The sequence below is a fragment of the Oncorhynchus gorbuscha genome, linkage group LG13 (assembly GCF_021184085.1).
Source record: "Oncorhynchus gorbuscha isolate QuinsamMale2020 ecotype Even-year linkage group LG13, OgorEven_v1.0, whole genome shotgun sequence".
Taxonomy (NCBI): domain Eukaryota; kingdom Metazoa; phylum Chordata; class Actinopteri; order Salmoniformes; family Salmonidae; genus Oncorhynchus; species Oncorhynchus gorbuscha.
In genome coordinates this window covers 45,711,087-45,726,811 of record NC_060185.1, presented here as the reverse complement: position 1 = coordinate 45,726,811, position 15,725 = coordinate 45,711,087, and the positions used below count along the sequence as shown (strand labels likewise).

The 15,725-nt window shown below is 47.6% G+C and overlaps 1 protein-coding gene across 6 annotated transcripts in view; it reads right to left on the bottom strand.

Annotated features, from left to right (window-relative positions):
- Positions 1-15,725, bottom strand: part of LOC123992993 (pleckstrin homology domain-containing family G member 3-like) — a 61,695-nt gene that overhangs the window by 3,312 nt on the left and 42,658 nt on the right. For 4 of the 6 annotated variants that reach the window (XM_046294707.1, XM_046294712.1, XM_046294710.1 and 1 more), the window contains 15 exons: positions 12,128-12,194; positions 9,471-9,517; positions 7,592-7,742; positions 6,946-7,077; positions 6,534-6,716; positions 6,211-6,303; positions 6,046-6,132; positions 5,810-5,843; positions 5,587-5,664; positions 5,105-5,203; positions 4,467-4,508; positions 4,305-4,315; positions 3,840-4,094; positions 2,020-3,631; positions 567-1,722 (listed from right to left, as the gene is read on the bottom strand). In XM_046294707.1, the coding sequence (XP_046150663.1) occupies positions 567-1,722; positions 2,020-3,631; positions 3,840-4,094; positions 4,305-4,315; positions 4,467-4,508; positions 5,105-5,203; positions 5,587-5,664; positions 5,810-5,843; positions 6,046-6,132; positions 6,211-6,303; positions 6,534-6,716; positions 6,946-7,077; positions 7,592-7,742; positions 9,471-9,517; positions 12,128-12,194 (4,047 nt within the window). The remainder of the gene's footprint in view (positions 1-566; positions 1,723-2,019; positions 3,632-3,839; positions 4,095-4,304; positions 4,316-4,466; positions 4,509-5,104; positions 5,204-5,586; positions 5,665-5,809; positions 5,844-6,045; positions 6,133-6,210; positions 6,304-6,533; positions 6,717-6,945; positions 7,078-7,591; positions 7,743-9,470; positions 9,518-12,127; positions 12,195-15,725) is intronic. The other 2 variants (XM_046294709.1, XM_046294708.1) reach the window with 2 other exon arrangements.

Below are 15,725 nucleotides of genomic sequence, written 5' to 3'. Positions count from 1 at the left end.
TTGGGATGAGTTGGACCGCAGAGTAAAGGAAAATGCAGTCGACAAGTGCTCAGCATATGTGGGAACTCCTTTAAGACTGTTGGTTGAGAGAATGCCAAGAGTGTGCAAAGCTGTCATCAATGCAAAGATTGGCTACTTTAAAGAATCTAACATTTTTAATATATTTGGATTTGTTAAATACCTTTTTGGTAACTACATGATTCCATATGTGTCGTTTCATAGTTTTGATGTCTTCACTATTATTCTACAATGTATATAGCATTTCACTTAACTGTTTCCTTTCCATCTCCTCTGTGAATAACAATGTACTGTCTTATCTTATTCATGGAATTTCTTTAAGAACTCTTAGTCAAGAAACAGGAAAAAGTCTCTGCACTCTTCCAGTCAGATGTAAATTACTTTAATGTTTCTCCAGTTTTGCTTTTTTCCTCCAGCACCTTCACAAATCAGTTTTGGGTGTGTGGTAGATTCTGCTTATTATCTACAAGAACTCTTCGTGGAAGAATTAAGCAATAGACCGGTGAAATTGTGTTACTACTGTACTATTAGGCTATTAAATACTGTACCTTTGGCTGGGGAGTGTGGCGTTGTTTGATCCGTTCCAATTGATAGGAAGACTCCTTCTACCCATGCTCGTGGGCAGGTGCAGGTTGGGTGGTCTTTGGCTGGTGAACTTAGGCAGACAGTCAGAGGACTGCACCCCTGGTGGAGGTATAGGAGCCGGGCTTTGGAGTGATGACCACGGATGGGGAACCATGCCCCCCTCTTTTTCTTTGGAATCCTCTGGGGCTTGACTCTCCTTGACTCTCTGACCAGATGTATGTGTTGCTTGCATGGGTTCAGTCATAGGTGACTGAGTGGGATGCCGCACTAAGGGGTTTGACCCCTCAGTTAGTCCAGAGATGGACCTCTGTTGTGTGGGAGATGTGTCGGAGCTGTGAGGGGAAATCTTTGACGATGCAGGCGAAACATCCCGATCATCTAGAGTGGCATCTCGTGGTTTCTCTTTGGTGGATTCAGCTTTACATTGATGACCAGGGACCACCTGGGGTGAACTCCCTCTCTCAGCCCCACTGGCCACATAAGGCGACATTATCTTGGTGTTTAAATTGTCTTCGTCTGGCTTCACCAACTGGCTTGTCTCTGGTTCAGTTGGAGCCTGCTGTTGGATGGTCTTCATCAGTTCCTCTGCAGTGCCAACCCCTGGAGACCTGTCCTTGTTCCCACATGGACCTGCTAAAGAGGTTGCTGTCCCCAGAGAAGGATCTTCCCTGATGGAGTACAGATGATGTCCTTTCTGCTCTGCCTGAGTCCTGCTGAGATTCACAGACATCTCTGGGGTCCCTGGATGACCATCAGCTGGAACCTCAATCCTTACCCCTTGGATGGGGCATTCCTGGACTGGGAAGCCCTTCTTGGAGTGAGGCCTCTGCATCTCAGCTTCTGAGATTACTTCCTCAGACTGGTTCTCCATAAGCTTCCCCTCCACAGCAGTCGTCACTACCTCCTCAGGCCCAACCTGAGGGTTTTTTGGTGGGGTGGTCAGAGGGGAGGAGAGTGGAGAGGTAATGGACGTGGATCCCAGGTTGGAAACACTGTCCCTGGGTCCGGCCAGGACGTAGCTATTCTCCTGCTGGCGGTAGGTGGGGGACAGCTGTTCACTGACAAGGACGTGGCCAAAGAGCTGGGGTTCTGAGGAGACTGAAGTAATCTCCTGGCAACCTGTAAATCCCACAAAAAAACATCCCAAACATTGTCATTCACTGATACACAATATGGAGGCTTTTACATGTCATTTTGTATTCGTAGTGTTTCCTAACTAACTTTATAAAGGCTTTACTTTCACTATCAAACATGGTAAATCACAGTTTATAAGTGTTATTCTATTATTAATAGTGTTCACTAACACAAATTCAGTGAAAATGAAACAATAACACACCAACAAGTCTTCACATGTCATCACTACTACACTATTAAATCAAATCATAGCCGTTCCGAAAGGATGTTAAAGGTACTGACCAGTGGAATGGCTCTGAGCTCTCTTTACTGTAATCTTCTCCCCATGATGCTGCTGTGGCGGCTGGGCCTGAGGAGGGACACTGTGCCTGGTGGTGCCGGTCCACGGTGCACGACCCACACACACCCTCTTGTGGTGAAGAGGCACCTTCATGATGCTGGCCTTGGCGCTGTACATGCGAGCCAGCATTTGAACCTTACTGAGGATCCTCTCCGAGTTCTCCATCAGACATGGATCACCGGGGCTGGCCTCGAACAGGCCTATCCCCGCCACGTCTGCGACCGCTGCCCCCTCGTACAGGGTCTGGCTGGAGGACACCATCTTACAGTGGCGGGACCAGCGGCCCACCTTGATCTGGCTGGGTAGGCCCTCTAGGTTCCCAGTGAGGGAGCTCCTGTCTCTGATTCTTCCCAACCCAGCCTGGGACACGGTCTTACTGTCGTGGAGGCCTGTAAGTGGAGGGACAGTGGAGTCTTTCTGGGCCTCTTTAGGTTCTGAGTCCAGATCACTTGGACTTGGTCCGTGGCCGTTGATTACTTGCTGGTCTTCTGTGATCACTTTGGCTGCTTCATCACTGCCTGATGGCTCTTTGTTTATGTCTGTTAACTCTGTACTAACAACGGCTCCTACTTTCTCCTTCTCTTTCCACTCCTTCATCAACTCTTTGTAGGGGAGGAGCTCGCTCCCTGGCTCAAACCTGCTACATTCCTCCACAGCAGGCTCACCCTGACCTGGTTCCTGGCTGTGATCTTCCTGGGAACCAGCAGCATAAGTGGAGGAACAGTCTGGACTGAGGGCTCCCTCTCCCTGGTCAGGCATCTCTAACTCAGACTCTGGTTCTGCCCCCCCATCGGAGCGCCCGCTCTCCGAGTCACACACGCTGTCCTGGTGGCCAAAGACAGCAAAGCGGGACACAGAGTCTTTGACCAGGCCGGTGGGGATGATGAGGGAGAAGCTGTTTCTCCTGGGGGTGGGGATGCTGTCACCTTCTCCTGCATCTCCTGCCTCGGCCTCAGCTGCCTCGTAGTAGCTGCGGATCTTCTCGATGATCTGCCTGTCGGACTTGGTGAGCTGGGTCTCTTTCTTGGGCGCCAGAGGGCTCTGTACAGTGTCCTCTGGGACGGAGAGATGAGAGATTGGAGCTTCTGAGGGTTTGTCCTCGTTGGGGAGGTCAAAGCAGAGTTCTTTCTCCCTCTCCCTTTTGTCAGGGAGGCTTACAGGAGAGAGAGGTGTCGCGGTTTTGTCCGTTTGCTCGTCCTCCACCTCTGATGCAGTTCTTTCCTCAACTGTCTCGGTTTCTTTGGCTGATGTGCTCTCCTCCTGAGGCATCTCCTCTTTGACATCAGATGGCGAAGGTGTTGACTCTCCACCTTCACAACCTCCCTCCTCTGAGGACTCACTGGACAGATGGGGTGGAAGAGTTTGGTCTTCCATTTTGGTTCTGCTCCCCTCCAGTTGCACTGTTATCTCCTCTGGACTATTGGGATGCGGGTCTTGCGACTTGTAAGTCTCCTCTGTAGGGGAAGGCTGCGGCTGGTCATTTCCTTGCTGAGCAACTGGACATGGAGGTGGCTCAGTTGTTTGGTCCTCCAGAGACTCATCCAGGGGTGAATCCTGTGGAAAGACAGAAACAAAAACAAAAGAGTCAATATGTACACGGCAATATGTACACGGTAGAGTAATGCAGCACTAACTCAGGAAGGAATTGATAGCTCATAAAACTACACACTAATGTTTAGTGACTAGACAAGTTGCACAGGTTGCTTCAAATCCATGGCAACTGTTTAACAATGTGTGAATTGTGAAAGACAATATAGCCCACCCATACTATGTCATGCTTGAGTTCGGCCATTCCCTCTCGCACGCGGCTCTGGTTAATGAACTGCATGATCTCCTCGGTGATGGAGAGGGTGGGCGGGAGGCTCAGGGGGGATAGATCCTCATCTTCCAGGCCCAGGCAGGGGTCCGGCCGCTCTGCCTCAGCTTCCACCTCCATCACAGAGGAGGCCAGGGTTTTGGTGCTGCCTGAGTATCCCAGGCTATCTGCCCCAGGACACAGTTCCCCCTCGCTGCCAGCCTATGGAGATGGACATGCGTATAAACACGGAGACGGATAATGTCAGGAAGGGAGGGTGTTACTCAGTCGCATTTCTAAAGCCAACAAGGCATTGCTCATAGTAATTCTTGCCAAGTAATTATTTCCAATGAGATATCATTTGATGATTAATTTATGTGTACAACAGTTGTGTGGGTGGTTAAGTGTGGAACAAGTCTGAATCAAGCTTACCTTTGAAGAGACTGGATTCAATGAGATGATAGGAATGGTTTGTGGGAAACAAACAAATGCGTGTTTACTTTCCATTAAAAACATACCAAATCTTTCAGCCCCGACTGACCGAGGCACTACCAGGAAACAAGATAACAAAAATCCTTTAAGAAGCATTCTCACCACTCTCACCATGAAATGCTGTTTCAAAGTCTTTAGTTGGAGCTGGAAAGAAACACCCATAAGCATCCAGGAATTAGTCATTTCCAATAATTACATTTATGCATTTACATTTCTTAGCTAACTGTACGTTTAGTCCAAGTAATGTGCCGTAGGTGATTCCTCTCTGGGCCCTTGTTCATAAAGCGTCTCAGGATCAGGTGCTACTTGTCCATGTCATCCTGTTAATGATTCAGTACTGGGGCAGCAGGTAGCCTAGTGGTTCGAGCTTTGGGCCAGTAACTGAAAGGATGCTAGATTGAATCCCTGAGCTGACAAGGTAACAATATGTCGTTCTGCCCTAGTAGGAGGCAGTTAACCCACTGTTCCCCAGTATCATTTGTTCATAACTGACTTAAATAAAGGTTCAATATAAAAATTTAAAAAACAAATATGATCTAAAAGGCTAAACTGATACTTCAACAGCACTTCTGCTTTGAGACTCTTTATGAATGTGGACCCTGTTCTATAGACATGAAGTCTCACCAGACTGCCTCCTGAGTAGGAATGCTGATCTAGGATCTGTCCATATAATCTTATTCATTATGATCTAAAAGGCTAAACTGAGGCTAAATCAGCACTCCTACTCTAAGAAGTCTCACCAGACTGCCTCCTGCCGCGGCGGTAGGACAGGTTCCCCTCCAGAAGCAGGGGAAGGCTCTTCTTGGCCTTCTCTGGGGTGTAGATGAACTCTGGGGGCTCTGGACACACACACACACACACACACACACACACACACACACACACACACACACACACACACACACACACACACACACACACACACACACACACACACACACACACACACACACACACACACACACACACACACACACACACACACACACACACACACACACACACAGCATTCAGTTAACTTCGCAAACACAGACCATACAGGCATATGGCAAAAGGCCTTTGTTATTTGCTAGATTTATGACAAAAAAGAAGGCATTACACTCATCCGACTTTGGGGTTTGAACGTGCTTAAAACCAGGAAAGATATCCAACAGAAAATAAAAGTGGTTCACACACAAATGAGGTACTAGGTGCATTACAGGTAAGAATGACTCGTCCTGACCTGATTGGCGTCTTCCTCGATGGTATTCATTGCATCTTGGAGATGACTTTTTAAAATGATCCTGATCAAACTGAGGAGCTGTGAAATAGAAATGGCAAGTTACTGAGTTGTGCATGACCGTAAACTGTGCACGGTTGGTGTCAAATTCAATTCAATTTACAATGTAAATTGAAAGTGAAAAGTGTAGGTGTGTGAAAGTATGATGGTTTGAAATGAAACTCACATTGACAGAAGTTGTCACCGAGTACCTGCCTTGCCTGAAAAATACATGTATGGTATTTCAATGATTCAATGACTTGCGACAGTGTTTGCATTAAATTTAAATAGCCATGAGGTGGCAGCACAACCTAACAGAGGGAATGCAATATTCTCAGTTTCAGTATAGCCACAGTCTTCAGTGTTATATTTGGCTCAAAAGTATTGCCGTTTATATCGGCAGCATTGACCGTTTTGTCTCACCTTCTGGGGTAGAGAGGCAAGATGGTTCTCCACTATCAGTCTCTTGAGGTAGTGCAGCCAAAGGCGTTTCTCCTCCTGGTTTTTGGTCTGTAACATGGGTAGGAGGGTAGTTTAGGTACACTGGTCTGACACAATACAATGTCCTGTCCTTTGGTTTACTCATACCTGTACAATGTGCTGCTGTTTGGGGATGGTCTGATCGGACACCTTAAAACACAGGGGGTCCTTCATGGTTTCTACCAGAAGTAGATTACAGCACTGAATGGAGAGAAGGGTGGAGAGATGAGGGAAAGGAGAGAGTGAAATATGAGAGGAAAGGCAGTGGAGTGTAAATAAGGGTATCAGTACACGATAAAGAATCAATCGACAAAGGAAAACATTTCACTCTTTTGATTGGTGTAGGCATCATCTCTAAAGATACATGCCCATAGCATTTACAGAAACAAAATAATCTGATCGATTCATTCCGCTGTCCGCACGTCACTCACAAATATATGGGTGCTGTAGATGAAAAGCTCCAGCCTCTTTTTAGCGATAAGCAGCATCTTGTCGAAGAGGAAGAATGCCCTCTCCTTCTTGACCCGTTGGACCCTGAAGGAGCCCTCCAACACCAGCTCCCCAAAGCCATTCAGGTCTGGACCTGTCCAGTTGGTCAACAAGCTCTCAATCTCCTGCCAGAGCCAAAAGAAAAGCAGTGTTTGTGTTTGACCAAAGGTTGACCTCTAACCTTCAAAAACAGATGTAGTGCAGACTGACATGTCCAAAGACCTCCGTGACCTCTAACCTCTTTTGACTTTTAACCTCTGACCTCTACAGCCAGTTCAGAGTCATGGATAACACATACAAGTAGTTTCCTCAGAACTGCTGTAGTGAGCGACTGGGCAGAGTGGTGGTCCATACCTGCAGCCTGACGGCGTGCTCCTGCTTCCTCTTCATGTCGTTGATGTACCAGGCCACAGCTGTCATGGTGATGATGGCATCCTCCACCACCTCGTAGCCAGGGTCACTTTTATCAAAGTGTTTGGCCAGCTCCTGCCACACGGGGGTGATAGTGAGGTTAGACTTCTATTAGGGTTGGTATAACGAGAAAGGGGTAGCTGCAGCCCAATACGGCGACCAGAGAACGAACGAGTGGGTGTGTCGAAACCAGGCAACTAACGTACAGCGAGAGTTTGAACTTCTGTTCTGAAGTCAGAGGACGAGTCTGAGTTGTATTTCAGTGTTTAGTTTTTTTATTAAAAGTACTGATGATGGGTGCATTGTTGCTTGTATGCGATGTACATGTGTTCTTACCATGGCCGTCACCCTAATATTGGCTACTAGGTATCTACTTCCCACAGCGTTGCGGGACAGTAGTGCTTGGCAAGGAGAGAGCGAAGGACACTGTGTCCCAGTGTTGTTGCAGACTGTATGTACCAAAGCGACATCGAGGTGGTTTTCAATATTAGTTATTTCTTGTGTAGGCTGCTTTCCAACTTATATAATCATGGGAGGGAAAAATTATCATCGTATTGTCTCTCTGATCCAGGCCATGACCTATACTGACCTGCAACAGGAGGTGGTACTTGAGGATCCTCTGCACTGGCTTCAGAAGGTAGGTCTCCAGGGGCAGGGAGTGGCACAGGATGGTCTGCCTCTCCTGGAAGAAGCCCACCAGGCTCTTGTTCTTCATGCAGTCCCTCAGAACAGCCACCGAGCTGGGGAAAGAGATCCAGGAGGAGAGGGGGTGGAGGTTGTTGGTGGAAGAGGGGGGGGGTTCACAGTAAGACTCATCAGTTGGCTCATTGCTATGCCAGACAGCACTTCATCTCATGGTGAAGCGTACAGTAATGTGTTCAGCGTATGCCTCCGGTCCCCCCTTCAGAGGGGCCTCTTTTTTTTGTCTGAACGCAACTATTTACATATAGTAAAACATTCTGCCGTAGTCCCCTTGCTGTCCGACTGGGATGTCTTTCTCAGACAAAAGCTCTGATATCTGCTAACAGCACACCTCGGTCTGAGCTATGAACTGGTCTTTTTAAGACCATCACTGGATGAATGCACATACTGCAGCTCACGTACATGGTCAGGGCACCATCCATGTCGCATAACACATACAATTCTGTTTCTATTCTCTGTGACAGACCCACGAAAGGCTGTTTACACGGAGCATGTGGAACACCGCATCGTCATGGTGACGGGCAGCGATCCAGTCCTATTCAAACATCTGCCAGTCAATTTGTAGTGGCCCGTGGGATTAGAATTGATGGGCCGTGAAAGGTGCCGCCTCTAAAATGCTTGTGATGGGTTTGTGTTTTACACGCACAATACACTGTGAGTTCGCCTGTTTGACCAGTGACCGAATCTAACCGCGGTCATTGGATGAACCTATTTTGACGGTTTCACTTGTCGTTCCCGACCACTGAGGAGTTCAAATGGATCTATTCAAGACGCTGCGTACGGTTACATGCGCACAATAATGTGATTATTGTAGATAGTCAGGTTAATCTAAGAGTTTGTTTAAAACGTTTGCATGCTTGCAAGTAGAATGATTTCCATAATAATCCTGTTTACATGGACACACCTGAAATCAGGTTGCCTGATGGTGATTTTGATAAATGCAGACAATCGGCAGTCACAACGAACGTTCTACCACGGTGACCATGTTATTTTTGCAAAGACTTTTTGATTCTGAGTTTGTACACTTGAATGTGAAAACTATTTAGAAGATGCATACTTTCAGTTTTTCCGAACTCACTTAAGAGGGAGGCTTGCGCTTCCCGGTGCTGGCACATGTGCAGATCAAATACACAGCTGGAACGCCGACTAATCATTTGAAAGATTGCTCAGAAAAACGGGTGTTTTAAGATAAACACAGCAAGGGGTTTACATGAGGTTTACATGAGTAATGTTACACTTTAATATCACATTTTCTGTGTGCATGTAAACGCACTTAATGACCATCCAAAATCATTTCCCTTTCACTCATGTCTCTCTATAAAGGATGGTGATTACAACTGTACTCCCCCCCCCTCACCATCATATACAATTGTGTATTTATACCACTGTAACAGTTTCAATTGTGTATTTATACCACTGTAACAGTTTCAATTGTGTATTTATACCACAGTAACTGTGGTATAAATAAAATGTGTATTTTGAACTTCACTTGTCCACTGTGTTTAACTCATTACATTCTCACATTCCCAGGTCCCTTCACAATAGCTATTTCAAGGATCTAGGTCAAATGACAGTGCACACCAGTACAGGGCTGTGTGTGTGTGTGTGTGTGTGTGTGTGTGTGTGTGTGTGTGTGTGTGTGTGTGTGTGTGTGTGTGTGTGTGTGTGTGTGTGTGTGTGTGTGTGTGTGTGTGTGTGTGTGTGTGTGTGTGTGTGTGTGTGTGTGTGTGTGTGTGTGTGTGTGTGTGTGTGTGTGTGTGACTTACTTGGGGTAGTTCATACAGTAGAGGGTATATATGTCGAAGGCTTCGCTCTAAACAAGAGGGAGAGAAAATAAACAGATGGCAGGGAAGAGAGTCGTGTGAAAAAGACCAGAGACATGGAGCTTTGGTCTCCATGTTCACTCTGCCACAAACCCCCCTATGGTTGTGTGACAGCTCTCCTCGCATGCGGATCATTCTCCAGGTCTCACTCAGAAATAAATACTTTGTTTTAATCTCCTTACAAAACCCCATTCCCCGACTTGTGTAAACATGTATTCTCATCCAAGAAACAGCTCATCTAAAACAGCTCAACTAAGAAAGTTAAAGAAAGCTAATTGCATTTTACATTTAAGTAGGCTTTGTAGTAGCGATTCCCTATGACTGCCACTGGCACAGGAGAGAGCTGTCAACATCCACAGCTTTACAAAACGTTACTCTTTTGGGGTGAAGTTCACATGTATGACGTCTATGAATATAAAAAGCTCCGAAAAACACACACATTCCTGTACAAAAGGTGCAGAGAGGCACTCTATAAGGTGTATATGTGATACGATAAGAACTGTATGCCCTCTCCTCTCACCTGTTCTAACCCTTCCTGGTCACCTGTTCTAACCCTTCCTGGTCACCTGTTCTAACCCTTCCTGGTCACCTGTACTAACCCTTCCTGGTCACCTGTACTAAACCCTTCCTGGTCACCTGTTCTAACCCTTCCTGGTCACCTGTTCTAACCCTTCCTGGTCACCTGTTCTAACCCTTCCTGGTCACCTGTACTAACCCTTCCTGGTCACCTGTACTAACCCTTCCTGGTCACCTGTACTAACCCTTCCTGGTCACCTGTTCTAAACCTTCCTGGTCACCTGTTCTAACCCTTCCTGGTCACCTGTTCTAACCCTTCCTGGTCACCTGTTCTAACCCTTCCTGGTCACCTGTTCTAAACCTTCCTGGTCACCTGTTCTAAACCTTCCTGGTCACCTGTTCTAACCCTTCCTGGTCACCTGTACTAACCCTTCCTGGTCACCTGTTCTAACCCTTCCTGGTCACCTGTTCTAACCCTTCCTGGTCACCTGTTCTAAACCTTCCTGGTCACCTGTTCTAACCCTTCCTGGTCACCTGTACTAACCCTTCCTGGTCACCTGTTCTAACCCTTCCTGGTCACCTGTGCTAACCCTTCCTGGTCACCTGTTCTAACCCTTCCTGGTCACCTGTGCTAACCCTTCCTGGTCACCTGTGCTTAACCCTTCCTGGTCACCTGTGCTACCTATATACACATGCGACCAGTGACCCATGACCCCTCTAGTGTACAAAACAAGTAAAAAAATAACCCTTGACAGACAACATACACACAACTCATAAACAGTCCAAAATGGCTCCTACAGGTTTAGATAATGGTTCTGTGAGGTCAACTGAATATTATGTTCCAAACACTTGTGTATGTATGTATACTTGTCTTTACCACTCAGTCGTACATATAGCCAGCAGGTCTAGGGTTGGAGATTCGTAGCTTAGCAGATGGTGAATTGTTACAGGCTACAGCCGACTCCATACAGACCCAGTGTCCGACTACACCTAACCTAAGAGCACGTACGGCCTCATTCCAAGCAGAAACGGTCACGTTTCAACTGTGTTTCCCACGTTCCACACTGGCCCTTGATTATTTTTTATATCGCCACTTCCACGTAGTCTGCAGTAGTGAGGGGCCGTTGTCCTCACCCTGTTTAGAGAGGTTAGTCTAGCTCAGAGCAGCATCTTATAACCCAGAACAACCTTGCCGGTAATGGCTTAATGGAATGTACTCTTTCCCCCCCCCCAGCCATCTATAATTGGCCACAACAGTAGCCCATTCAATAGCAGAGAACCATAACGACCTGCTGGATAAGAGGGTCTGGGCACCAAAGAGGAAAGAACAGGCTGGAGACGGGACTAAGAATAGGCACCCTTGGATACTGGACCGTGAATGGGATTCTGGTTCTTGGGTCTTTTTCCAGCTTTGGCAGGGCCAGGCGTGTCCGTCTGCAGCCCCACATATGGAGGCGGTCCCTGGGAGTCAGGGACATAGACGCTGGCCATTTTCCCAGCCGACACAACGGAGAGCCTGTTTCCCTGGTCGATTGGACCCTTCACTGTTCCTGTTTATCCGCGGTGGTTCTGTGTCATGACTCGGGTGACTAGAGTACGGCATCATGCGGGTGTGTAGACCCATTCAACTGTAGTGAGGACATGGGTTAAAGGGTCAGCGCCACCACCGCTTCAGAACCAGAACCAATCACCATGCCTCTCTGGTCACGGGCCTGCGCACACTCACATAGCCCAAGTACAAACATTTCCTCTGACACACTGCCCAATGTCAGCGGCCCACTTCAAACAGCTGTGGTTCTCTACTTGGCCGAAACAAAAGTTTGTTTCACACAATCTGCTTGCTTGACATTTTAACAGCGCTCTGCCTCCAGAGAACAAAATAGCTGCTGTGTACAAGCACCATATTGTCATAGCCTTTATTAGCCTACACAGCAAGCCAGTCTTAAGCTATGACCCAAGAGGGGCTGGCTGTGACCAACCAATCAGGAAACACTGGTTTAGAACATCGGAACACCCACAAAGAAAAATGTGTAATGTGAATGTACTGGTTGTTTGTGCTTTATCACGGCAATGTGGTGACTCACCCTCTCAACGAAGCACTCGGCGATGGCAGCCGCATGAGGACTCCTCTCCAGGTCCTCCAGAAGCTCACTGTGGGAGAGACAGACAGACAGACAGACAGACAGACAGACAGAGGTCAGTTATGGGCCATGAGAACACCAGTACAGCGATGTAAACGTATCACTGCAACACACAGAGGTCATGGAAATATCACTGTAACTAGTCTACATCCCTGGGACTCATGCTCTACAAATCAGTACAACAGCTCTCAGTCATGATAAAAACACATCACTGTCAAATACTGTAACATCCATGTAACAACTACTCAAAAACACATAATGATGAGCTGCTATATAAAATGGACCTCGCAGACATTTCTTGGTAGACACTGTGCAGTGCTTATGAGTGCATGTGAGTTTGTCAAGGCCTAGGACAGTTCATGAGAACTTTGTTTGGAGACTGTTATTCCGTCTCCACCGAGGCCCTTGGAGCTGGTGTCGAAGACGATCCTGGCAGGGACGGATCCCAAACTCCATTCCCACAAAGTATTCATTCATGTCTCCCCTTCCGATCCTTCCAAACGATCTCCTAAATGCATGCAGATGGGACACATCTAGCCACACATCAGCCAACCCCAACCAGAACCCCCTTCCAGCTGTCCCACTACAGCCCCCCCTCGCCTCCCCAACCCCCACACCTTACAAACACAGACCTGGATCAGACTACTTTTAACACCCTAGCCCCGTCATCACCATGGACAGAACTCTTATGAAACACATACGCAAGCTCTCTCCAGGAGCCTGTAACTTTCGATTAACCTCCTTCTTCATGGATGTCAGTGGGGGGAGAGAGAGCGGCGGGTCTCTCCGTTCAGTATCTGAATGAATCAAAACTATCGGTGCAGAATTGTCTTGGCTGGAGATGGTGGAAAAGGTAAAGAACTGTAGTGAGGAGGGGAGAGTTGAGGGACAGCGATGCGTTTTGAATTCCGGCTCCGATTAGGAGAAGATGGAGGTTGATGTGACTAATGGCTGTAATGGCAGTCTCTGGTGGTTACTGGGACATCTCAACAAAGACAACTAGCCTCACATTCCTGGACAGTGAGCTGAAACTGAAGGTGTCATTCACCGCAGCCCCATCAGCCCATATCTGAGGTGACACGACGTGATGAGCAGCCCATCTGCACTCAATTCATTAGCGAAGCCCAACTTCCCCGCATCTCTGAGTGGCCCGGGGCTGCCGGACTGGTCTGTCTCCCGGTATCCCCCCTCTTCCGAAGGAAAACAGAGAGGCGCTCTGGAAACACCCGGAGTTCGCCTTCATATGGACGGGGTGAAAAGTTTGGAGCGAAACCGCAGCCCTCCATTCCTTCCCGTCGCTCTCTCCTCCCTCGGAGACGAGGCTCGTTTCGCGGCTTCCCTCCGCGGTAAGAGGGCGTCATTAGGGTTTTGCGCGAAGCAAGGGGGAATAATGGGTGGTTTTTACCAAATGGCCACAGAGCAGGGTGTCTCTGCGTGCCACTGGCCCTGACTGATGTCTGAATCCTGTTGTTGACAGACAAAGACAAAGGGAAAGAGGGAACAAAGAACATGCCACCACGGAGACGTTCCCCTCCATCTGCAAGAGGGCTTTCAACAAGACTACATCTGCAGTGCTGCAGCATGTTTGCAAACATTGGATTTAATTAAGGCTTGGCACTTACTAGCAGGGCCTGGTACTTTAAGACAAAAGCCCTGGAATGTATTTGGCTGTCAGGGCCTTGTAACCAACCCTACTAATTACTTTCCTAGCTTTTCCTTACTAAAACACTCCATGCATAGACGTTTAACAGAGACGCTCCATATTTGAGGTCAGGGGGAAAACTAGTTTTAAATGAAGCCTACTGACAATCTACTGACAACCTACTGACACATGACAATCTGGTTATTAACGTATGTGCATTTGCTCCTCTTCTAGATAAGAGGGTGAACTGTCAGAGGAAAGAGGAGCCTCCTCCAGATGATCCTTCTACAGTCATAAATTTCGCAAAGCGTTACAGTCAAACGGGGAGGGGGGTCACCTGCGAGGCGCACTGCATCAATGACCTCACACGCTCCCTCCCTTTGTTTCGTTCTTTCCGTTGACGCACTTCTGAACCTCTCTTTTCACTGTGCTTTTGGGGAGCCCTAGTTTATTTACCTTCCATACAGCCAGTTTCCCCCCCTTCTCTTTTCCTCCTGTACGCCTCACTTCCCTCCTTTCTCCTTTAATAAGCATTCCTCTCTCATGGAGTGCGATCTCTGCATGAGATTAAAGCCCTTGCAGATCTGTTTCCTCTTGAGTAACGACACAGTAAGTGCCAGACAAAAACAACAGAGACCTATCTACATCCCTAAATCAGAGTGTTTACATGCACTTGAACCTTGCTGGCTTTATGTTCCCAATCCATTCCCTGAGTTTCTTCACATGCCGACTTCATCGCCTCTCTCAAAGTGAGAACTTCTTTCATGTGACACCGCATCCTCAGCAACACCAGCCACTCCCACATGAGCCACGGCAGATAAAAACAGAGAGCACGGTTTGGGGGACTGGCCCTTCCTGGATCCTAGCCAACCAGGGTAAGAGGGAAGATTCCCTCCCAGGCAGACCTCCGGGTCACAGGGATGACTGTGAGCAGGTGAGGGGGCTTAGCACTCAGACTGACTCTGACTGGACAGGAGTGAGAGGGTAAGGGGTTATGCCTATCGTGCGGGACTTCATAGGAGCCGTGACCCGAGCCAAGCATGCAGGGGTCACAGTGTGGCCTAAATCACACATAGTGGAGGAACTAACCAGGCTTGACTAAATGTCACCACACACGGGCCACCACCATGAGCGATGGGCCCCAGAGCCCAACCCCCCCCCCTACTGTACGTTCCACAAGCAACGCGTCTACTCCATGAGAAGTTGAATGAATCAGACATACATAGCCACACATAGAAATAGAATTTCTAGAACGGGGAAAAGCCCCTCAGACCATTGCAATAATGATACTTCTACATTTCTATGGTGCCACGCGTCCACATTCCACCAGCAGTATAAGAAATAGCGGTGGTACACCAAACGGGTTATAAAACCATTATACCCAGCCAGCCACTGGAGGTAATTGATCTGTTTATACTGTAACGTCAGGAACTATCAAAATACGCTGTCCATAGCCAGCTTTGAAACCCATGATACTATACAGAACATGTGTTTCTTATTAGGCTTTTCTATCAGATCCTCTTCCTCTCATTGTCATTCTACTGTACAGGAGCTGCACGCAACAACAACAAAAAATGTGTGTTCATTTTGAAACGTCTACGTTTCTAGTTTAAATGACCTTTGCGCGTGAGTCGTGGCTGGCTTTGCACCCGGCCTTAGACAGATGCAAGAGATAAACCATGGCACTCAAACAATGCAATTAAGCATCTTCATGTGCAGTAGTAAAGTCTCTATCTCTCTCTCTGTCTCTCGGTTTCTTTGTTTCTGTGTTAGCCTACTGAGGATTCAATCGTCTCTGGCAAACTTTCCAAATGAGGGATTTGGAACAGAGAGACGAAAGAGAGGATGGGCAGGGATTCTAAGGAAGAGACAGTTAAGTCATCTTGATGAGCTCAGGCC